The 25,010-nt window shown below is 48.7% G+C and overlaps 1 protein-coding gene across 1 annotated transcript in view; it reads left to right on the forward strand.

Moving 5' to 3' along the window:
- Positions 1-25,010, forward strand: part of SEL1L3 (SEL1L family member 3) — a 160,509-nt gene that overhangs the window by 32,214 nt on the left and 103,285 nt on the right. Inside the window, exons 3-6 of the mRNA XM_045284078.1 lie at positions 13,031-13,157; positions 16,158-16,279; positions 16,732-16,847; positions 21,428-21,486. Of these exons, the coding sequence (XP_045140013.1) occupies positions 13,031-13,157; positions 16,158-16,279; positions 16,732-16,847; positions 21,428-21,486 (424 nt within the window). The remainder of the gene's footprint in view (positions 1-13,030; positions 13,158-16,157; positions 16,280-16,731; positions 16,848-21,427; positions 21,487-25,010) is intronic.

A 25,010-nucleotide genomic window follows, 5' to 3' on the forward strand; every position in this document is an offset into this window, starting at 1 on the left:
AGTTTTTGATCTGACCTAGTCATCTCCATTTGTGTATAAGGTTGGTTGGTGTTCACACAACGACGTGGTCTTTAAATTCTAACCATGTCAATAAGTGAGAATGGGTGTAAAATATTGGTGGTTGAATGCTGTAATGGTATAAGCCATTTTATTGAAATGACGTACTGGATTATAACAATTTTAGTGAATTCAGGGTGCTAAGTTGTTTTTTATTTTATTTATTTAAAAAAATAATTTTATTGAGGCTCATACAACTCTTATCTCAATCCATACGTACATCCATTGTGTCAAGCACATTTGTACATTTGTTGCCATCATCATTCTCAAAACATTTGCTTTCTACTTGAGCCCTTGATATCAGCTCCTCATTTCCCCCCTCCCTCCGCACTCCCCCCTCCCTCATGAACCTTTGATAATTTATACATTACTATTATTTTGTCATATCTTACACTGTTCGATGTCTCCCTTCACCCACTTTTCTGTTGTCCATTCCCCAGGGAGGAGGTTATATGTAAAGCCTTGTAATCAGTTTCCCCTTATACAAATCATGTTTTCTACAAAAAGAAATTTTCATATGTTTTACAACAGAGAATAGGAGTCAGTGAACTTAGTCATGTGAGCAATCGGTCAAATTCTGTTGATCGCCCACAAGGAGCCCTGGTGGCACTACCAGGTAAGCACTGGACTGCTAACTGGGAGGTCAGAGTTCTAACCCACCCACGGCTCCCTGGGAGAAAGTTGAAGCTCTCTGTTCCTGTAAAGAGCTGCAGCCTTGGAAACCCTCTGCAGGCATGAATCAACGAAAAGGTGTCCAAGAGAAAACGTAAAGACTCCGTCCAAGTTCACTGACATCTAGTTGATTCCTATGCTTATTGACCCCCGAGGACAGAGTAGAACTGCTCCTTTGGGTTTCTGAGACTTGAATTTTTATGAGAATAGACAGCCTCCTCTTCCCCTGGTGGAGCAGTTGCTGGGTTTGAACCTCCGACCTTGTGGCTAGAAGCTCCATGCATGACTGTGCCACATTTATTTCGATTTTAAATAGCTCTTTCATCTCTAACACATTGTAAAGTTAGGAATATGCTCAAAGCAATCTCCACATTGGAAAATATGCATTACCTTTTGTCTTCCAATATGAGATCAGGCCTGCCTCTGCGAGGGGAACAATGGTCTTTCCTGCACCTGTCAACGTAGTACTCATAGACGAGTGACATTGTTGCACCTCTCTGTCAACGGTGGTAGTTAAGTCACCAAGACGAACCTGGATCTGTGCATTCGCTGCTTTCATGCGTTCTTCCGGCAGAACCGCGTTGTTTAGGAAGGAAATCTATTTGCAAGGACTCCTTACACCTTTGTCCTCATTTTCACGTGAAGTCCAGGTGTGTCCGTGATGGTACGTATAGATCTCTAGCATCCAGATGCCCCTGCTGCACTTCTGTCTTTGACTTTCCTCTTGGTCATCAGGATTTGGCAGTGGTTGGTTTGGTCATGAGTTTGAAATTTCCAGATCTTCTCTTGCTTCACATAAATACCCTGTTAATGGCTGGCAGCAATCTGTGCTAGTCTTCACATTTAATTCGGGATCAGACAGCTTGACTTGTGCCATGGAAATGCTAGGCTCTATTATTCCAGACCATCAACATGAGTGCGTATGCTGATGATTTGCATTTTTTTAGTGGCTGTCTTCAGCTTCTCTTTCGGTGTCTCCTTTGTGTGCCTGGTCTTCAGCAACGTCTTCGAGAACACTGGACGATGGGTGTACCATTCACTCCAGGAGTGCCCCTACTGCTGCACTACATGCTTCCCAACCTGTGTTACAAAGACATTTTAATACTTAACTGTTGCCTATGTTTTCAGAACTGCCTACCGATGAATAGAGGGTGCAAAAAAAAATGTGTGGGGTAACTGAATAGTAGAAACAAAACAAAACGACTGCTTTCAGACAATAATCTTCTGTGCTACAAGATTAAGTGAATGTGCAGCGCATGGTATGGGAATGGCGTATGGCATAACCATTACATCCTAAACTCTCCTGTTGCGTGCCTTGATAGCACCCTGACATATTGGTAGCATTGTCATCTGAGTGGACTCTGTACCTAACGAAATCAATTTTGTAAACATAGAGAGTGGAGTACTTGATTTGCAGTTTTTTCCTTGGTTTGAATTTCTCAGCTAGTAAATGTGATAAATCGCAGGGCAAGTTTTCTATTTGTTGGAGATGTGCATCTTAAAGCAATACTTAGATGGTCTGTGTGAGAAAGAGCAGGAGGGAAGTTATGATCACGTATTATGTTTGTTAATTCTTTAGACCTCGGTTAGGTACAAATAATGGGTTGCCCTTTCCTGGGTTACCCATATTTTGAGATGTGACCTGCAAAAAATGGATCTATTTTGGAGGATGGTGAGTGTTTCATTTCTCCCTCCAAAATATAGCCCATGTTCAGTGATTGCTAGAAGTATAGCAACAAGATGTTGCATGATGGTTTTCCAATACTGCCGCACTCCACTAACTTCTAGTTCTAGTTCAAAGTTAAATCAAAGCCACGTCATCCATTTGAACGTGACAACTTACCGACTGTTTGAATTGAACCGTTTTCATGTTTGTTTATCGCTCCTGTTCAAGTTGCACCAATCACTGAATTCATCCATAGCAAATCAAGAATTAAATGATTTGGGGCTGAATAGTTTGCAAACAAAATAACGTACAGAACTGATTGATTAAAGGATACAATAGCCCTTCTCTTATCATTTCCACCATTAGCTTTGCACCCTGAAGAGATATTCTGGCTACAGAATCTCTCTTGTTGACCAACCAGAAAAGTTAAGCATGGATTTTCAAATGCTCCGTACTGATGTTGACAATCCCTTGGCCTTTTTTTGGCCCAGTATTTTGTACCATGACAAGAAAAACCATTCCACAAAGCAGGATCTGTGTTTCCGACATTTGTGGGGTCTGGAGATGCCACGATTATGGGTCCTAAAGTAATTTCACTGTCTTCAATCGTCTTGCTTCAGCAAGGAATGGATGCAGACTATAGAACAAAACCTGCTATATCGGTATTTCTATTACCGTAAATCCTCCAGTATAAGCTGACCCGAATATCAGCCGAGGCACCTAATTTTACCACAAAAACAGCATTAAAATGTGCTGAAAAGCTCGGCTGATTCTCGAGTGTACATGGTATTAATGGCAGCACTAGCTATGCTGGTACAATGATTTGCACCCATTTTACTTGAGTGCCGAGCACAAGCAGCTTCTTCTTATGCACTGCCGTGGAATCCATTCTGACGCACCGCAGCCCTGCCTGGGGCTGCTGAGCCGGTGGAGCTTTACCAGCACAGACAACCCCTCCTTTCTCCCGGGGAGCAGCTCGGGGATGGCTTCCCCAACAGGGCTGCCACGTGCATCGCGATCTCCTCCGCTCCCAGTCTCTTTCCCTTTCCCTATCCATTCTCAACTCTGCACCGGCTTCCTCTCACAAACGTCCTTCGCAGAAAAGTGCCTGAAAGTCGATTTTTGCCTTGGCATGGCTTCGCGAGACTATCCGTTTGTGTGCTGGACGACCCAGCCACAGGGATAGGTTTGGTGATTCTAAATACCTATATTTAGAATAACAAGCCAGACTTCTTCTGCCCACCCCCCAATAAATGGCAGTGTGTGAATGCTCCCGTCAATGCTCATCCGTGCCAGGCGACCGAGCTGCCCCTTACAACCTTCAACACACCTTCCCCATCCCATTGCCTGGCTACAGCAATCTTCGCTACAGCCCCCTGGGAAAACAGAGCTCCCCTCATGCTCTCGTCACAGGGGGAGAGTGGAGGCTCAGGGAGCTGGTCTCCCCCCCCCTCCAGAGTCCGAACCTCCCGCGTCTTTGGACTACACGTATATAATATATGATATCTACATACATATCTACCCATGTTCACACACACATACACACTGGTTGTGCTTCTCTAGAGAACACAGCCTAACATGTAGATGCACAGAACGTTCTGGAAAAAGACCCAAGAGGCGTCTACTTTGTTCTCCTCTGGGGCCCGGGCTAGAGGGCTGTGATGGGAGAAAACGTACTCTTCTCCCTAAGCCCACTGACATTACTTGGGTATTTTTCCAGCTGTGCCAATTCCTTTTCTGGCTTCAAAGAAAAGACACTATCTCTGCGAGTTTCCGTGGGGGCAAGGAGATGCACGTCTGAGCCTGGGCCTGGGCCTCCGGCCCACTCGGCACAGCAGGGTTGCCTTCCAAGGGACGGAGTCCAGTTCGTGGGCAAATAAAAGGTGGTTCACACGGGTATCATTTCAGCCTCCCCAAACACCTCCTAAATTAGAAGCTGGGCTCGGGTGGTATCCACATACTACCAAGAGTTGGGTTGGGATTCTTTCTTAATGTACAATTACCCTTTAGAGAAGACTCTCTCTTATACATGTATGAGTTTCTATGGATTTGTTTCTCTAGTCTGCCCGACTAACACAGATGCGTTGCCTTGGGTAAATCTGCCACTCAAGACCTCTTCAGGTGTTGAAAAACAAGGAGACTACTTTGGGTCAGATGGTAACTAAGCTGGAGGATTTTCCCTGACTCAGGTAGCTGCCGAGGCTAAGAATCAGGAAGGGGAACGAGGAAGCAGGAAGACCACAGGCTGGTGGAGGCAAAGGTGGCTAAATCCCAAGGTCAGCATTTTGGGCCCGTGGATGCAGAGTCTCATGAATCCAAGGTCAACGGGCAGAATAGCCATCACTGATAGCTCCCAGTGTCAGCAGGCACTGTGGCGAGACTTTGGCTCAAGTCCACAGATCTGGAGGTTGAGGAGACAGATGCAGGGTGCAGGTCAGCAAGAGGGGGGAAGCCTTCCCACAGAGTCTGCTTAAATAGGATTAGGCCACATTGCTGCGGAAACTTCCTTTCCGTTGGATCAGGGCTAGGACGCACACAGCGGCTGTTGTGCATAGACTGTTGTGTTGCTGTGGATTGGAACCGACTCTATGGAGCCTAACAGCACTAACAACAACAACAACATCAACTCCACTCTCTCTTCCCACAGCTGCTTGGCTGCTCCCAGAAGACCCCACCATAGTGTTGACGGCCCTTATGTTAGATCACACCCTGGGAGAATCCTGGCCCGGCCAAGCCGACACCAAACCTAGCTAAAACAATATATGCGTTTTAAGTCGATGTCGCCGTTGTTCATCACCCTTTAACTATTCTAACCCGTGTGAGTCAGGGTAAAACAGCTCTGTCTTCCGAGCTGTGATTTTGGGGATGTAGATTGCCAGGCTCACCTTCCGAGGCACCCTGCTTGGGTTCAAACCGCCAACCTTTTAGGGAGTAGACAAGCAATGAAACTCTTCGAGACCACCAGGGACTCCCATAATATCGATGGAACCCTTTGTTCCTCACGTGGGAAGAGGAGATAGGCCCTTGCTCTGTCTCCATGAACAGCAGGGTAACCCTTGCTCTATGTCTGTTCCTACTGTAAGACTGCATTCCTCTCAGCAGCTGTTTAGATTTCTATCAGCTCCGCCTGGCCTCTGCTGCTGGTCATGCAAGCAGCGTGCTGTCTTCTGCTATTAGCAACCTGGCCTTTGTGCACACGGGGAGCACGTTTGGGGGACAACGGAGCAGGAGTGAAGTACATGTTATTTTTATATTTGAATACGCTGCAGAATTGTTTGGTAACCCACGTCCGCACCTTGCGTCTTGTCTGCGTAACATCCTAACCTCAAGCACACCGGCTGGAAAATGGGACATGGTGTTGTCTGGCTTTTGCTTTAAAAGAAGTTATAAATAGTGGCTGCGCCACCTTTTCAACGCTCCGTGTTTGGGGAGCATTACTGAGTTAGCCGTGCTCTAACTTGATTTTGCCAGGCTGAAAACTCTTAGCTTCTTTCCCCGCAGGTCGTGCTTACCCACTTCTGTTGCAGACATCCCTCGCTTGGCCCCCGTCTCTGACACAGCCACGTGTGAGCCAAGCGGCCTCACTGGGGTGGGGTGGAGACACAGCCCCAGGAGGGCTAGGCTTTGTGGACACGGGATTGCCTTCAGAGCGAGGACTCTGGTCACGTCGCTGGACCAGAGAAGGGGCTGCCTGCCTACCCCCACCCACCCCACCCAGGGGTGTTTGTTGTTGCTAGAGGCCATCAAGTCAGTTCAGACTCATAGCAACCCTGTGCAGAAGGAAGCACAACCTGGTCCTGAGCGTCCTCCACAGTTGCTCTTCCGTGGGAGTCCATCGATGCAGCCACTGCGTCGGTGCATCTCCTTCAGGGCCTTTCTCTTCCTTGCTGTCCCTGGGATTTAGCTAGCACCACGGGATGAGGGCCCAGTCTGGCTGATTCGGTGCTGGCCTTGGTGCTGAAGCAGAATAGTGCGGGAAGCCCTGCAGAGCCTGTCTTTACTCTGAATGAGATGATAGTGCAGGCCGTGGAGCCCTGGCGGTTTCCGGACAGACATCAAGAGTCATCGAGAGGATGTGGTGATAACTCAGCGTTGTAACACCCAGTGCTGCTACACAGGGCATGCCAGCTGAGCGGCAGCCATGGTTCTCACTGGGGCCACGGGGGAGATGGCATGCGGCTTCACAGAAAGACTGTTGCTTTGTGGGGGGGAGCCCTGGGTTGAGTCATAGTTGTGACAGCCAGCCAGCCAGCCAACAATCCAACCCCCAAATAGAAAGGTTTTGCACCATAGAATGTCAGCTGTCTCTCCCTGCTCTAAAATGTAAAGGTACAGAAATGGTTCGGGGGAAGGGGGTTCCCAAACATGAACAGTTTTCCTGGCATGTATGTCTTTATGATACTGTGTCTGTGCCAGAGTTCCGAAGAAGTGGTTTTGGGGGGAGGACCTGAAAGAAGAGGGAGTGTTATTTGGCTTAGGTAACATAGGACATCTTATCAAATTCTGGACAGTATTGGTTATCGGTGGTGAGTGAGACAGGCTTGAATTCTGACTTGGCTACAGCTGTTGTTACTGTTGCCCGATGCCATCCAGTCAGTTCTGACCCACAGCAACCCTGTGTGCACAACAGACAAAACACTGCCCGCTCCCGGGCCATCATCCTCACAACCGTCCTTATGTCTGAGCCCGTCGTTGCCCGTCCATCTCCCTAAGGGCCTTCCTCGTTTTCACTGGTCCTCTCCTTAGCAAGCACGATGGCCTTCTCCAGGGACTGGTCCCTCCTGACAGCATGTCCAAAGTACATGAGATGAAGTCTCACCATCACGCTTCTAAGAAGTATTCTTAGGCTGGACTTCTTCCCAAACAGATTTGTTTGTTCTCTTGGCAGTCCTTGGTATGTTCAGTAGTCTTCGCCTGCACCAAAATTCAAATGCATAGATTCTTCTTCAGCTGTCCTTATTCAATGTCCAACTTTCACATGCATGTGAGGTGATGGAAAATACCATGGCTTGGGTAAGGTGCACCTTTGTCAGCCAAGTAGCCTCCTTGTTTTACAACACTCTAAAGACGTCTGTGCAGCAGAGTTAGACACTGCAATGCATCATTTCATCTGACTGCTGCTTCCACGAGAAAACATAGGCATAGAGGCTAGAATTTATAAAACATCACAACAGGGATTATCGCTAGAAGGACCATAGTGATGGACTACATCTACAATACTGTCAATGGGTGATTCTTCAGAAGTAGGTTGCCAGGAGAGACCAGTTTGTGGAAAAGGACATCACGTTTGGTAGAGTGGAGGGGCAGCAAAAGTGAGAAAGGCCTTCAACAAGATGGAATGACACAGTGGTTGCAACAATGGGCTCAAATCTAAGAATAGTTGTGAGGATGGCACAGGATCGGGCAGTATTTCCTTCTGTTGTGTACATGGTCACTATGAGTCAGAACCAACTCCAAGACAGCGTACCACAACAGGTCACCTGGTGCCCTAGGTGGGCTCAAACATTGACCTTCAGTTGTCAGCCAGACCTATTAACTTCACCACCTGAGGACTCTCCTCTTCTTCTTCTTCCCTTCATAGCAGGAAGACAACACTGCGATGAGGGAGAGGGCCCCAGAACTCTCCACTGCAGAACCCCAGAAGCCCCTTGTGGTAGTTACATAATCTGGTGTCAACTTGAGACTATTAAGAGTGAGGGGGTGGAGTTTAGGCTCTCAATCAGGTCACAGCTTGATGACCTCATTTAGAGGTGGTAAGAAGATAAATACCTTGCTGGAGACCAGATATAGACTTCCTGTGAGAAATTCCTGTTGAAAAGCCACATGGAGCTATTCTGATAGAGCCAGAGCCCTGGAGCTGGAGGAGTCACGTGGAGACCTATGCCAGTGCTGAGATGCTTCCACCGCCACTGGATTCCCAAGACTTTCCACCCACTGGTCTGTGATCTTCCTGCATTCGGCATCATTGCATGTGTTGCATGAGTCTGAAAAGGAATTTATAGCCTGGTATCAGACATATGGGTTAATATTGGACTTATGGACTTGATCTGGACTGGGCTGTGATGTTTTCTTAATATACAATTACTCTTTATATAAAGCGCCTTCTTAGATGAGTGTCTCTGAATTTGTTTCTCTAGTCAACCGGAACTAACACCACCACCCCACCCTGATTTTAGAAGAACACCACCTTTACCCTCTTTTTTCTGGGTACACAAGATTTGCGTGTTTGTAAAATGGTGTCAAACCTTTGGGTCTCAGATTTGTTTTTCCACCCACGGTGGTCTTTTGCTGCAAAGTTCTGTTTAATCCATTTCCTTTTGATCCTTGGAGATAGGAGATGCTCATCAGCATTCCCTTTTAACTCCTCCCGCTTTGGAACCTGCTTTGTGAAGCCTCCTTTCACCGGAGTCGGCTTGAACGGAATCAGATTCCCTTTGCTTTGATAAGGTGTCTCCTGCTCACAAGTTCACCCACCAAGCCATCCTTAGCAGAAGGCTTTCCAGGGTGCTCACTCAGCCAGCCGGCTCCCGGCACCACGCAACACAGTGGAAGCCAAGCGAAGGCTGGCCCGTTAGCTAGCGATCTCTCGGACAATCAATCGTTCTCACAGAGCCCGAAGACACCTGTGCAGGGTTTCTCTTCCGAATCCCCCCACCCCAGCCCACCCCCGCTGCCAGCAACTGTCACAAATCAGCAAGTCAAATGTACTCCAATGGCAAAGCAAAATAAATAGAAAAAGACAGAAAAGGGTTCAAGTGGTTCTCTTCCAATTGATAAATCCGCCCCTGCGGGTTTCCAAATGCATACACTCGCTGCCTTAGAGCCTGTTCCGACTCATAGGTCAGAATAGAGAAGTCCCACAGGGTTTCTGAGGCTGGAAATCATTATAGGCACAAACAGCGTCAGCTTTCTGCCTCGGAGGGGCTGGTGGGTTTGAACTGTTGACCTTCCCCTCTTGCTGCACACTCTCAAAAACAAGAAAATCACCCCCTCCCCAAAACCCCACTGTCATCTGACTCATAGTGAGCCTATAGGACAAGCTAGAACTGCCCCTGTCAGTTTCTGAGACTAACTTTTATAAGAGTAGAAAGCCTCGTCTTTCTCCCATTGGGTGAATAGTGGTTTCGTACTGCTGACCTTGTGGTTAGCAGCCCAATGTGTTATCCTTTACACTACAAGGGCTCCTACCATATAACAAAGGAGGTGGATTTATGGACACCGAGCCAGAAGCATTGCTATATTTGATCCTACTCGCTATGTGACAGGCGTCTGAAATTCTGAACAATACTATTTCAGGTTCCCAGTTATTATGAAGCCAGGTATCTCTCTCTATTAAAACTTTCCTTTCCTTCCATAATTGGGGAGTGAGAGCACGCCAGTCCAGCATCATCATCGGTGCCAGTCCCAGTATTAAGTGGCTTGCACGGGAGACAATTCTTTCCTCTCCAAGCAGGACAACAGGCAGTTTCACCATTTAATCATGGATTTTTAAACCAAGGAGCCTTTTCAGAAAGAGAAAAGAGATCTTTATTCCTAGTTTCAGTTAAGTAAATTAGCTCTTTGGGGAGGTATAGAAAGCAAAAAATAAATCAGACTTGGCTACGCTCAAAGCAGTAGGTACTCAGTATGGATGCAATAGCCCAGCTGTCTCTTTAAGACATTGTTACGGGCAGCCCTGTATCTTCCAGGAGGAGCCCTCGTGGCCTAGTGGGTTATGCATTGGGCAGCGCTAACTGTACGGTCAGTCGTTTGAAACTACCAGCTGCGTCACAGAAGAAAGACGAGACTTTGTACTCTCCTGAAGAGTTACAGTCTCAGAAGCCCGCAGGGTGGTTTCTACTCAGCCCTGTAGGTCACTAGGGGTCAAGCGGATGGCAGAGTGATAACTTCTGGAATCCTCGCCTTTCACTCTAGATTTCCACATCCCAGATCCCATTCCCAGCCGATTTACCACATGCACAGCCACCGCATGTCTGTCTGCAGAGGCATATGTGTGGCTGGGATGCTGGATAGGAAGAACGACCTGGTGACTTACCACTGAAGATCCACCCACAACCCCCACCCTATGGATCCCAAGGTCAGATAGGGCGCTGGACGGGGGGCATCATCTTGCTCTGTTGCCCATGGGGCTGTTGAGAGCTGGGTGGGCTGACTCACCACACCAACAGAGAAAGTGGAACCTGTTTTAAGGGGTCTGATCAGCAACTTTTTCCTTGGGGGATGTGTGGGACGTTGGCACAGAAGATAAAACCGAAACTCCATTGAAGAGCGTGGATTCTGAAACCCACCTGCTGGGTCACAGCGCCACCTCTTTCATGTATGTATCATTTCAACGAAAACCTACCCCGATCTATCGAAATGGCTTAAATGTATGTATTACTAACTTTGGTCATCTGCTCAGTGGGGCTCACAGTAGAACCGACTTCACCGACCGTGTGAGCCACTCCCTGACAGCTGCTTCACATATTACTTGGCACAGAAAAATTTTAAAAATCAAAATCAAACCTATCGCTGTTGAATCGACTCTGACCCACGGCAATCCTATAGGACACAGAACTTTCCCCCAGAGAGTTTCCATGGCTGTAAATCCTATGGACACACTGCCACCTCCTGCTCCCATGGGGCAGCTGATGGTTGGTGTGATGTTCGGCTCACAGGGGGACTGGCAAGCTCCGTGTGGTTTATGAGGGTCTAGAGACCAGCTGCCCTTACTCGCGCCTACACACACACACACACACACACACACACACACCCCTACACACACGCACACGCACACAGCAGCAAAAAGTTAAGCCACGGCATTATTAAAGCATGGAGTCACCTCAAAAGAAATGAAGCGGGTCCCCGTCACCAGGTGAGAAGAGGAATGCTTCTGGGGACACTTCTGGTTTTTCAATGCACGTTTGAAGGGGAGGGGCTTGCTGCTCCGCAGATGGTCAGGCAACATTCCACGGAGGTCCCCAGTTTCTCTGTGGGTCTCATGTGTCATTGCGTTCTGTTTTGGCAGGGCTGCTGCTCTGGGCCAGTGTGTGTCAGGGTTTCCACGGGGCCGGGCTTCAAGGCGCAGGTGTTTGCCATGCCAGTTCTCACAGGGTCATCTGTCCATTCCTTGTTTCACAGGGTCCTTTGTTCACTCCCTTAGCAGGCAGGGCGGACGCCCCTGTTCCGTCCCTGACATTCGGAAACATCAGTCTTTCGGTTCCCAAGCCAGTGCTTTAACTACTGTGCCACCAGACCTCCTTGGGTGGCCTGTTGCTGTTAGGTGCAGTGCAGTCTGTTGCGACGACCCACAGTGACCGTTTGCACAGGAGAACAAAACAAGCCCGTCCTGCTCCATCCTCAGCCATTGTTCCCGTGCTGCAAGCCCTGCAGGGGACGCTGTGTCAATCCATCTCTTTGAGGAAGTCCCCTTGAGAGCCTTCCTCTTACGTTTTACCTGCCCCGCTACCAAGCATGATGTCGTTCTCCGGGGACTGGTCTCTCCTGGCAACATGTCCAAAGAGTGTAAGACGGAGTCCCGCCGTCCTTGCCTCTAAGGAGCACTTTGGCTGTACTTTTACCAAGACGGATCGGTTTGTCCTTTTTGCAGTGCATGGTACTTTCGATATTCACTTTCAGTATTCTACAGCCCGGTTCCAGTGCCTCAATTCTTCTCGTCTTCCTTGTTAGAGTCCCACTTCTCACGCTCGTGTGAGGCCGTGGAGAACACCAGGGCCCTGGTGAGTATCAGACCGCAGAAAACCAAGCCTGCTGTACCAGGTCGGTTTCCACGTAGGAAATATCCCGTGTGTTACAGAGTAGAACTGCTGAGCGTTCTCTAGGCTGCAAGCTTTAAGGAAAGAATCCCTGGTGGCACAGTGGGCTAAGCATCAGGCTGCCAATGGCAAGGTTGGTGGTTCAAACCCACCAGCCGCCCCTTCAGGAGGAATGTGCGGCTGCCTGCTCTCTGAGAGATGTACAGTCTGAGTCACTCTAAGGAGCAGTTCTACTTTGCCTGCTAGGGTCACTTTGAGAGGTGAATCCACTCGATTGCAATGGGTTTATTCATGATAGCAGGACCATTAGGCATTTCTTCTGTGGTGCTGCTGGTGGATTTGAACTGTCAACCTTTATGTTCCTTGTCTAGTGTACATCCTTTGTGCCAGTGTTAACTAATGCTGACTCGATTCAAAATGCTTTCCTTAGCATTAAGGGGTCCGTGTGCAAAGGAGGTAAAGCCATCGAAGCCTGAGTATGAATTCTCCAACTTGGCTCTACCCCTTAGGCAAGTCCTTTTAGTGCCCCTGAGCCTCACGCCCCATACCTAGAAAACAGAAACCCAAATTCACAGCCAGCAAGGTGAAGCCCTTTCAGAGCGACCCTGCCTCTCTGGGTTTCCGACTGTGACTCTTTATGGGAATACAAAGCCCTGTCTTTCTCCTGGGGAAGCGGTTGGTGGTTTTGAACTGCTGAGCTTGCCATTTCGGTGTTTCAACAGCGCTGTTAGAGGATGATCCTGTAAAGATTGGAGCAAGTGTTTAAGTAAAGTCTGCACCTATGTTTGGGGGTGGAGCTGGGCAGCGGGTTCCCAAAGGAAGTGACCTCGGAAGCACTGCAGTTCTGGGGATGTTTGAAGTCCACTGTTTGCGCTTGCAGATCTGGTCACCCTGCTTGGCTTTCCTTACGCCTCCAGTGGGGAGAACACGGGCATCGTGAAGAAGTTCTCAAAGTTTCGCAACCGGGAGCTGGAGGCCACCCGTCGCCAGCGTGTGGATTACCCAATGTAAGGAGAGGGGAGCCCGGAGGGCTGGAGGGCGGGGCCTGAAGGGTGCAGCCTGGTGGTGGGCGGGGTGGGGGTGGGGTGGCATCTTATCTGAGGACCTGGAGCTGGGAGGGAGAGGTTTGAGGAAATTGGACCCAAGCCATGAAAATGTTGAGGACAGTATAGCTCAGCGTTGGTAAACAAACCTTTTCAGCCCCAAATGATTCTCCCATTTAGCAATTTTCCCTTTGCCCTGGGCCTTTGTTTTTTCTTTCTGAAAATAACTTTATTATGTAGGTGTGACATGACTACCAGCCAGAGAGTGCCTGACTTTACCCTGCACTTTTTACATTCACCCTGAGCTGGGGACTAAGGGGTTGAACCCTAAGTAACACCCTGCAAGGTTTGGGGCTCACCAGCCAAAGCTTCCAGAATTTGCTCTGCCCACCTACTCTGACCTGGAGGACCAAACCAAACCAACCGAACACCACCAGTTACCAATGGGATGATCCCAGTGCGCGGCGACTCTGTGTATCAGAATGGAAGTTTGCGTCTGTAGTGTTTTTTTCTTTGCGTTTTCCCTAGTGCTTTTTCAACGGCTGATTTCTTAAAACAATTTTCATTTCTTGGAAGTAGATCACCATGCCTTTTTTCTCAGGCACCCCTGGGTAGATTAGAACCTCCAACCTCACAGTTGGCAGCTGGGCGTGCTAACTGCACACCCACAAACCCCCAGGCCGACTCAGCGCTTCAGCTCTCCTGACTTTGGGTCTCTTCCATGGAGGTCAGCAAACACTATCCTTTTTTTATTTTGGGGGTGTTCTTGCTGAGTTGAGATGCCGAAGAGGGTTCCTGGCTCACCTCAGACTGGATGGCTTTAAGCAGAGTGATTTAATTCTTCCCAGGCTGCTGGCTGAGGGCAGCTCTCGAGTCTCGATGCTGAGCGTATGTTCTTGCGAAGCTTCCTTGCAATAACTTATCTTCATGAGCTGGCTCAGCCGGGGGGGTGGGGGGTGGGGTAGGAGGGAGCCATGTGACGCCATCTGCTTAGACTGTGGCCAGATTAAAAAGCCAGACGATGGCAAAGGATTTGTCTGGGTGGAGCCCCAAAGAATGCCGGGCCACTGCTCCTTCAACGTGGTCTGTGCGTGGGGTGCTGGGGTAGATGGAGAGAGACTGCAGGACCGATTTTGACCTTGAGTCCTGGTGAAGGTGCAAAATACAATTCCTTCCAGCGCCTCATCTTTGGAAAGGTTTCTAAACCCAAACACCCGCTGTCTCATCGAGTTGATTTCAACTCAGAAGCCTGGTGGGCAGAGTGGTTAAGTGCTCAGCTGCCAACCCCAAAAGTTGGTGCTTCAAACCCACCAGCTCAGTCGATGGGGGAAAGTAACTGGTGATCGGCTTGAGCCAAGATCCCTGTGCAACAGAGAAATTGACTGGACCCCACGTTGCCGCAACAACTCGCAGCCCTCGAGGTTGGGGGTTCAAACCCAGCCAGAATGACTTTGGAAGCAAAGACTAGGCGCCTTTCGTGAAGATGACAACCAAGGTGACGGAACTGTGTTCTGCTCACTGACACACGATGGCCCCATGGGCAGGGGGTGAGGTTGGGTGCTCTGGAGCATCGAAACCAGTGAGTGTGTATGGGTGTTGCATACAGAAAGAGATTTAGATCAAGAAATGACTTAACACGGTTGTAGAAATAGGTAAGTCCGGTCCAGTTCAAGTCCATGGGTCACCTGTAAGCTGGAGGCTTTTCCTGACTTGTGTGGCTGCAGGAACTGATGAACAGGAAGCAGGAAGATGGCATAGGAGAGCTACAGGCTGGTGGATGCCAAGCTTAATGAATCCGAGGTCAGTGGTCCCCTGATGCTCCTGGGATTGGTAGGCACTATAACAGGAAGTTGGCGGAACAGATGGCAAATGGGCAAGAGAGAGCACAGTTCTGCTTAGGGTCTCTCTTATACAAAAGACACACTCCTCAGGAAGTATTACCAGACTGCCCCCGGTTGATAGGTTGGCCTCCACCAGTACCTTCCCTCAGATACCTTGAATTGATGTGAAATCTCACGTCATAGCCGGAATGGGGTCAACTGCAAGGAACAACCCCTGCTACCCACTCTTTGGGTTGTTAGTACTTTGGGCCACCGAGCGGGTGTGTAGCAAGTCTTCGCTGAGTGATCAGATGAGATCAGATGAGCAGCGGATGGACCACACCACCCGTCTAAATGTTTCCTACTTACGTGTGCTGTTGTTCATGTTAGGTGCCAGGAGTCCCTCTGACTCCCAGCCACCCGACTGAAGGTGGCCCCTGCGATTTCATCCTCACTCCACACGCCACAGCAGACACGTCTTTCTTCCCTCTCTCCCACTCAGCCCCCCGGGTGGGAATGCAATACTGTAATTCCATCATGCGCCCCCTATTGGCCAGCCAGAGTTGGGCAGTGGAAGGGGACAGGGGGATTGGCATGAGGACTGCCCAGAGACGCCTGTGTGTCCCCATGATCATGTGGGCGCCCCACTTCGTAGATGCCGACATCTTTCTACCTTCAGGCTTTTATCTTTGAAAGAAACCAAATTGCTTGAAAAGCCCTAATTATGTTTTTTTTTTCTCATTTTTTCCTTTTAATCATCGAAAGTAGAGTAGCTTCTCATCAACTCACCTCTTATTAAAATCCACATTCTCATGCGACGCCTGGCTTTCTGAGCCTTAATCAAGAAGTCAGACAGCAGGCACGTGAGCGTCTCAGAGAGATGCAGGCAAGAGAGTTTGGGGCATGGGGTGGAAGGCCGGCTAGTTGTACGCAGGACCACTTGGGTGCTGTCGGTCCCTGCTAACCTCCTTTGTTTCAAAAATCAAGCTCTGCCTGCTGATCTCCCCACGATGAACGCAAAGGCAAAACCGTTACTTCTTTGGAAAGAAAGCACTCCACTCGGTCGTTGTTAACGGTCATGACCTGGTCTTGGATGATATCAGTCTGAAGGTGGTTTTCCCCGTCTTCTCTCTCATTTTTGCAGGTTCACTGTTTCCGTGTGGCTTTATTTGCTCCATTATTGCAAAGCCCATCTCTGTGGGATTCTGTACTTTGTTGATTCGAATGAGATGTACGGCACACCTTCTGTGTTTCTCACCGAAGAGGGTAAGTAGCGAACGGAATCCTGGTGTTTCCCGCCGTCCTGTTGAGTGGCAGATTCTTCTGTCTAGAAGAAGGGAGCCATGTGTCAATGTGACAAGTCAGGGAGAGGGCTGGGTTTCGAATTTGGGCCCCAGCGTCAGCGCGAGCAGTGTCTGATTTGCAAAGGAATACATTTCTGGGGGTTTTGTTCTGCTTAAAAGAAGACCGCATATGACCTAGTCTGGTAGCTTCTCGGGGTCATTTTTGAGAGGGTTTAACCTCTTCATTCGGGAGAAAGACGAGGCGTTCTACTCCCATAAAGAGCTACAGTCCCGGCAACTCACAGGGGGCAATTCTGCTCTGTCCTCTGGGGTCGCTGTGAGTCAGCATCGACTCGATGGCAGTGAGAACCTCCTCATTCACCCTACGTACTATTATTATTTTGCCATTGTCATGCGCTTTAATTTTCCTTTTAGGCCACTTGCATATTCAAATGCATCTTGTCAAAGGAGAAGACCTGGCTGTGAAGACGAAGTTCATCCTGCCTTTGAAGGAGTGGTTTCGCCTGGATCTCTCTTTTAACGGAGGCCAGGTATCTGTTCACAGGCGCCACTGTTCATTGTCTCAGCATCATGGTCGCTTAGCGTTCCACACTGCTGTGCAGTTAGGGCAGTGGTGGTGGCTCCGTGGGACAATCTCACCTTCCATCCGGGAGACTCAGATTCGATGCCCCACCAGGGTCCCTTGCATGCAGCCACCCCCCATCGGTCATTGCAGGTGTGGGTGAGAAAGATGAGTCTCCAGAGTCAGATGGAGTAGGAAGAAAGACCTGGAGTTCTGTGTCTGAAAGTCAGTCCGTGTATCAAAAGAGTCCAGTCTGCAGTGGATCCTGGGGATGGTGCAGCGCTGGGGAGCATCTTGTTCCCTGGTGAGTGGGGTCCCCAGGAGCTGAGGGCCGACTCAGATGGGGTGACCGTGAACAGCAACAGCAACGGCACTGTGGTGACATTCAACAGTGACAAGTCTGCATAGGCAGCTAGATGGTCCATGGTCGACTATGGACGACGAAAGGCTTTCGAAGTCAAACTTGTTGTCGATGGAGGTTGAAGCCATCCCCACTCATCCCGTTTTGTTATTGTAAAGTGCTTCTCTGGAGTATGTCGTGAGTGAGCACATCCTAAAACCAGCTCTAGAGCCAGTTACCTGAGCTCCGTCTTGCTTTCCCCAGGGAGCAGGGCTTCGTGGAGACGAATGCTCAAACAGGATTGGCGATGTTCAGTTAGTGTTTTCAGATCTACAATGGATTTTTTTTTTAATTTAACCATTTTTTAAAGGAAATGAATTGGTTAGTTCATCCAAGAAATGGTTCCAGTGTTTTTGGCACAAGAAGCAATGACTTATGTTTGCTTGGACTCCCCAGATCAATCCTAGGCTGCAGAAATCATCAACTGTGCTGGTGGAATGGCGAGGCTGTGTCCACATAACTATTACCAGTTATGTGGTAATGTCACAGTTACTGTGCGGTATGGCAGATCTGCTGCTGTCATTGGGGGCACTTCTATTCCTTGACCCACGTGGTCCTTTGCTCCTGTACCTTGCCCCGGCTCTTTTGTTTTCCTGCCAGCTTTCCTGAGTGACGTGTGATGTGTTGTGTTTTTTTTGTTTGTTTCTTTCTTATCTTGTAACACAACTGGAAGAGATCTTTTGTTCATGTCGTGGGTCAGAGAGCACACCACCTTCCTTGGGCATTATGGGTCATCACATCTCCTTTTCCCAGAGGCCAAAGAAGTCAGGGCAGCCCTGGATTTCCCCCTCAGATGGCAGTCCTTCCTGAGGCGTCTGCAAAGTGCTCGCTGGGTTTTTGTTTTGAGATGTTTGCCTGTTTCCTTGAAACAGATGTGGCGATGTGGCCCTGGTTCCCGGTCCCCATTTCTTTTCTTTTTCTTTTTTTAATTTTTTTTTCCCGGTCCCCATTTCTGCATCCCTTCTGCATGAGGTCCCCGCAGCGTTCTCCTCTGCTCTGTCCTAAGGAGAAAGTCACCCCAGGGCGGTGTCACCTTGATAGGTCTCAGGTCCTCCGAGCAAACGCCTGGGTTTTTGTTTGCATCTGCTGTCTGGAAGGCTCTGGGCTCAAGGAGCTTGTGGACAATTTATGGAAATCGCATTAAGCAGGTGGAGGGCTGTCGTGAGGAAACATAATTACCAAATGATTCATATTGATTCATAGAAAGGAGACAGCACTTCATGCTGGGCGCTCAGTGAAGGTTCCTGAAAGACGGTTCCTACGGATAGGCAGAATTTAGATGGAGAGGGAGGGGCAGAGCCTTCTAGCACCCCCATGGGGGTGAGCAGGTAAGCTGGTTTGATGGGAGTAGAGATTTCTAAAGAGCGGGCAATGATGTTGTGTGCGCCCCTTCCGGGCAGAGCAGAACTGCGTCTCTCTTACTGAGTGCTCCTGGGCTGTCTTCCGTACAGGAGCAGATGGCTGGTGTGTTCGAACCACCAACCTTTCTGCTAGCAGCCCAGTACTTAACTCTTGTGCCACTCGCGGCCCCTCAGAAAACCAGACGAAGACAAAGAAAGGGAACACTCTCTGGGATAGAAGTCAAGAGTCTGAACTCTCAGGGACTCTGGACTTTACCTTGCAAGGGCATCATGGAAGGTTTTTGAGCAGCAGAATCCAATCACAGTGTCCTTGAGATGGAAGAGGTTCGTGGGAGGCAGAATTCGGGGTGGGGTAAAGCAAGAGAGAAGAATTAGGAGACCAACTGGGAGGGGAAGGAAGAAGAGTAGACACTTTCCTTTGTTTTTTTAAGTAAGCCTTTGTCCACTTAAATGTCCATTTCAAGAACCATTTTTCTCTCAAACCCCCCCCCACGCCCCTGGACCTCCGTGTGTCAGAACCCAACCCCAAATCCTATCTGACTACCATCAAGTCCATGCTGACTCACAGTGACTGTATAGGACCTGGAGAACTGTCCCGGTGAGGTGCTGAGAACTGTAATTCTATGAGAGTAGAAAGCCTCACCTTTCTCCCTCAGGAAGGCTGGTGGCTTTGAACTGCTGACCTAGGGTTAGCAGCTCAGTGCCTACCCACGGTGCCACCAGGGCTCTGTAGACCAGCAGATACAAAAGGAGTATGCACGGCTTGTCCACACAAAGTCTGTCTCTGTGGTGGGGCCACAGTACTCCCTGCTTGGACTAAATTGGCAAGGAAGTTGTGTTAGTCTGGGTTGACTAGAGAAACAAATCCAGAGACACTCAGCACTTTATAAAGACAGCACTTTATATCAAGAAGTAATTTTGCATCAATAAAACATCCCACCCCAGTCCAGATCAAGTCCAGAAGTTGATATTAGCCCGTAAGCCCAATATTAGCCCATGAATTCCTCTTCAGACTCACGCAGCACATAGGATGATGCTGAATGCAGGAAGATCCCAGGCGGGTGGGTGGAGAGTCCTGCAGATCCAATGGCGGTGGACACATCTCCAGGGCTCTGGCTGCCATCAGCATGGCTCCATGTGGCTTGTCCACAGCAATGTCAAGCAGAGAACGTTCATCCCGCCTCCAGGGAGGAAGAGAGGAAGTTCCCAGAATCCTCATGAGAAGGCCATGCCCACAAGGAGGGATCACCAGGCTGTGACCTGATTGACAGGCTAGACTCCACCCCTTCATTCTTTTATCAAATTGATATGACCTTGTGTAACCACCGCAGGTGTTAAAATAAATGGTTGCTTTAGAGAAACAGCTGCTTCGAGTAATCGTGTTCACTGAGGTGATGGGTTGTAATGGCGGAGTTGTTGTTTTCTTACGTACATTTTGTGGTTGTTGCTGTCACGGTTGAGAATGTACACCATGTCAACCACTTTTGCATGTACAGGTAGGTCAGTAACGTCGATTACATCTTTCAGATTGTGCAGCCTTTATCACCCCCCTTTCCAAACTGATCCCCACCCCCATTAACACAAGCTCGCCACTCCCTAAGTTTTCTATCTAATCGTTCTGGTTGCTGGCTCCATTTTGATCCCATATCCATACAGATCTCCATAGAGCACAATGCTCAAGGCAGACATTCTTGTGCTAATTAAGTTAACCTGTTGTCTGGTTTAAAAGAGATTTGGGGGGTCTTTCAGGTTTAATATTTAAAGAAGATATTGGGGTGGTAGTTTTAGGGGTTCATTTCATCCTGATGGGTCCAGAAAGTCTAGGTTCGCTGAGAAGCTGAAATTCTGCTCTACATTCCCCCCTTGATGATCAGGATTTCTCTGTAGAATCGTTGATCAAAGGGTTTGGTCATGGTAGTGGCCACCTTCCAGTCCTTCAGGGAGTCGAGTTGGGTTTTTTCCAGCGCTGATGGTGTGCCAGCCCTGGGCGAATAAACAACCCTCAGATCCATGCGAGAGTCCGAGAAATGAGAACAACGCACGCATGAGACAGCTAACAACATTGACTGCTGCAGCATTGTCGTGATCTAAATTGGAGCAACAATTTTGGGTGCTTAGGGATCTAGGAGAGGGAGCTGGGAGCAGGAGTGCATGACAAACACACATCAGTGTTGTTCTGTGCCCCCTAAGGCACTCATGGAATCAGAGTAAACACTGCAAAACTGCTTGTAGTATCGTACGCACGTCTCTTGTCTTTCTATGCAATAGCTTTTAAGGACATGAAAGACGTCGCATGAAACCTGGGATTTGGAAAGCCGCTGGGGAAAAGGACTTTGCTGGTATTGTTTCCTTTTAAGCACATCAAGTCATCTGGGACGTTCCGTTTCTCAAATTGTAAAGTAGACGCAGGGCTAGTCAACTCGTAGCAGCCATTTTGGAGTAGTGATTGTATGCTGGGCGGCTAACCACAAGGTCAACAGTTGGAAACCACCAGCCGCTCCGTGAGAGAAAGAGGAGGCTGTCGACACCAGTAAAGAGTTACAGTCTCGGAGACCCGCAGGGACAGTCCTACCCTGTCCTGCAGGGTCACTGTGAGTCAGAATCAACTTGATGGCAGTGAGTTTGCTTAGAGTGGATAAACTCATCTTGGTTTACTCGACTGTTGCACAAACCCATCAGGCACAAGGCTTGCCCCAATACGTTGGCTGCATCATTGATGTCAGGGACTGTATTTACGATGTGTGCTGAACCAGCCATGCTGACCTCTGTATTTCTCTCCCAACTTAGATTGTAGTAACCACCAGCCTGGGGCAGGATTTGAAAAGCAACCATAATCAGACCATTAGGTAAGTGCAGTTTTTTATTTCTTTTTTATTCCAAATTTTTGCAGGATGATAGCAAAAGAATCATCCTGCTTTAGCTGAACTCTGGTAGAATTCCCACACCTCCTCATTCCGCTTTTCCATGCATGCACTGTTCTCTGCCCTGCAGCTAGTCTGTATTTTTTTTAAACAATCCATGAAGTCTCCTCACCCCACCCCCATCCCCACCCTTTTTCCTGAGCCAGAGCAACCACATCTCTCTCCAGCTCTTGTTGTAAATTCTTCCCTTTCACGGCACTTGATAATTCATTTTCTTTGAAAATTATCTTTGGCAAAAGAGTTCTGAAACATAGATCAAAATATTAATGTTGCTTATAGAGAATAGCTGGAAACTTTGGCCCCGTATCAAGCATAAAAGCAGACAGTGTTCATATTTATGTTTATAATCTAAATTTGAAATGTGTGCAGCGATTGATATTGGTGTAACTTTTCATCCTTATATAACCATTCTCCACGAGAGTTACCGAAGCCAAGAGTCCCTGGCCTTGGCTTTCATGATTTTACAAAATTTGCTTCTCCATCCATGGATCCTGGGAGGTGTCACAGTGTCAGAACCTGGAAGCAGTTCCCTCCCGGGAATCGGGTCACCTCCTCGCAGCTAGATCCTGTATAGGGGGGGTGGGCGGTGGGGATTTCAAAAAGTGGGTGGAAAATTCGATGGAAAGATCACTCTCTGAAGCCCCCTTGTAGATATACAAAATGTCTAGGAATAAGTCTACAGCCCAGACACAAAACTGACAAGCGCTGTGTGTATAAAACCCATACTCACTGTCGTCAGTCGATCCTAACTCATGGCAACCCCATAGACTAGAATAGAACTGCCCATTAGGGGTCCTTAGAGGCAAAGAAGACGAGACTTTGTCTCACTGTACTTTGTCAGGCTATGTCTCAGGAGAGACCTGTCCCTGGAGAAGGCATCATGCATGTAAAGTTGAGGGGCAGGCATAAAGAGGAAGACCATGGACCAGATGGATTGACCCCGTGGCTGCACCATGGGCTCACATAAGACCTGGGAGGTGGGCACAGCACTGGGTGGGGTTTAGTTGTGTTGTACACAGGGTCCCTGGGTTGGCACTGACTCGATGGCACCTGAAAACAACCACAGAACTTCCTCTGTGGGTTTCTGAGGCTGCACACCTTTACGGGAATAGACGGCCTCATCTTTCTCCTTGGGAGCAGCTAGTGGGTGCAAACTGCCAACCTTGTGATTAGCAACCCAATACTTAACCCAAAGCACCATTAATTATTTAAAATATACCAGGACTGGCAGATAGGTTGGCCGGCAAATGAATTGCTCTCGAATTTTTTTTTAATCATTTTATTAGGGGCTCATACAACTCTTATCACAATGCACAACACATCAATTGTGTAAAGCGCATTTGTACATTCATTGCCCTCATCATTCTCAAAACATTTCCTCTCCACTTAAGGCCCCGGCATCAGGTCCTCATTTTTCCCCTCCCTCCCCGCTCTCCCTTCCCTCATGAGCCCTTGATAATTTATAAATTGTTATTTTGTCATATCTTGCCCTGCCCGACGTCTCCCTTCACCCACTTTTCGGTTGTCCGTCCCCCAGGGAGGAGGTCACATATAGTTCCTTGTGATCGGTTTGCTCTTTCCTACCCACTCTCCCTCTACCCTCCCTGTATCACCATGCACACCACTGGTCCTACAGAGATCATCCGCCCTGTATTCCCTGTATTTCCAGTTCCTATCTGTACCAGTGTACATCCTCTGGTCTAGCCAGACTTGCAAGGTAGAATTCGTGTCATGATAGTGGGAGCGGGGAGGAAACATTTAGGAACTAGAGGAAAGTTGTAATTTAATCAATCACGTGACTGCATCGTGCAGAAATCTATCTCTTCAAACAAGCTTGGGTCCCTCAGAGCTCCAGACACCAATTCTCATGAAAACTGATGATTAGGAGGGCAGAGACAGGGACATGGAAGGACATGTACTCTCTGGTCTTTTTTGGTTTTTTAAAATTTCATTCTTCCTGGTCACATTTTTCTTTTAGGGAAGTGTTTTTGGCTCTGGGTTCCTAGAGCAATTCTCACTGTCATGGCTGGATGAAAGGATTAGAGTGGTATCGAAAGGGCATGCATGTGATGACCTCTCCTGGGAAGGGGAAGCCAGGAGGTGACTTGATGGCAATATTGAAGCAATCCCTCCCGGATTTAGCCCCGGTGGAAGGAGTCCAACAGCTCTGAGTCTTACTCTCTGGCCAGTGGCCGTGGAAGCGTCTCCGAAGAGACCAGGAATATGGAATGACGGAGAGTTCTCTCCGGGGGACGGGGTGATCTGGGGCCCTTGGGGGACTCTCTCCTAGCACCATGTTCTATGACAAGGTTGTGGTTAGGTGTCTTCAGGTGTCTTCCAACTTACAGCGAACCTGGGATCAACAGAAGGAGACTCTACTTGTCCTGCGCCATCCTCACAATGGTTTCCGTGCTGGAGGTCATCGTTCGACCCCACTGTCAATCCATCAGAAATAAGGGCTTGCATTTCTGAACAGGAAGCCTGAGAGAGCAACTTCCCCTTTCTTCTCCTGACCCCCACCCTCAATCCCAGGGTTCTGTTGGTTCACTGATTGGCTCTCACGGGCTCCTCTGAGTTTTTAATGTACCAAAACCAAACAAACTCAACTGCCATCAAGTCTATGCGGACCCATAGAGACCCTGTAAGGACAGGGTGGACCTGCGAATTTATGAGACTGTAACTCTTTACGGGAGTAGGAAGCCCTGTCTTTCTCCAAGGAGCAGCTGGTGGTTTCGAACCGCTGACTTGGCAGACCAAAGCCCAACGTGTAATGACTACACCACCAGGACTCCCATGTTTTATGTCAGGCCTCCCTTTGCCTCTGAAATCCTAGAATCAAGAGCACAGGTTTCCAGGTTTATTTGGCTTCTTGGCTCCTTTTCAGAAAAAAACTTACTCCATGCCCCCCTGGCAGTTAACAACCCCTGTCCTGTAGCCCATCATCCAGGGTGAAGTGTAGGCATCTGCTCTGCAGCTCTCTGGGTGTGTCCAGTGTCCCCAAGGGCCAGTTCCTCCCATGCTGGGAAACACTGATGTCAAAGCTACCCGGAGTGGACCCTAGACGAGAATTGGCGGTGTCATCCAGGTCTGAGACTAGAACGCAGCATCATAGGAGTCATGAGGTAGGGGGTTTAATGCAATATTCTTTTTAAAAGCAAGCCATGGTGATGAACAATGTATCACAATATTTCATAAAGATGGAATCCTAGGATGCTATCCAGTTCCAAGGTTCAGGAATGGTGGTGCTGCTGGGTAAGCTGAACTGCTAACCACAAGGTTGGTGGTTCAAAGCCACCCGTGGCTCTTCTGGAGAAAGATGAGGCAGTCCGCCTCTGTAACGATTCACGGCCTTGGACATCCTCTCGAGGGCCGCTGTGTGTCAAAAGTAACTTGATGGCAGTTGTTGAGAGTCAAGTCCGTCTGATTCGCAGCAACTCTATGCACAAAAG

This window comes from Echinops telfairi, unplaced genomic scaffold (genome assembly GCF_000313985.2).
Source record: "Echinops telfairi isolate 266 unplaced genomic scaffold, ASM31398v2 ScPeMD7_7468;HRSCAF=8506_0, whole genome shotgun sequence".
NCBI classification, from domain to species: Eukaryota; Metazoa; Chordata; class Mammalia; order Afrosoricida; family Tenrecidae; genus Echinops; species Echinops telfairi.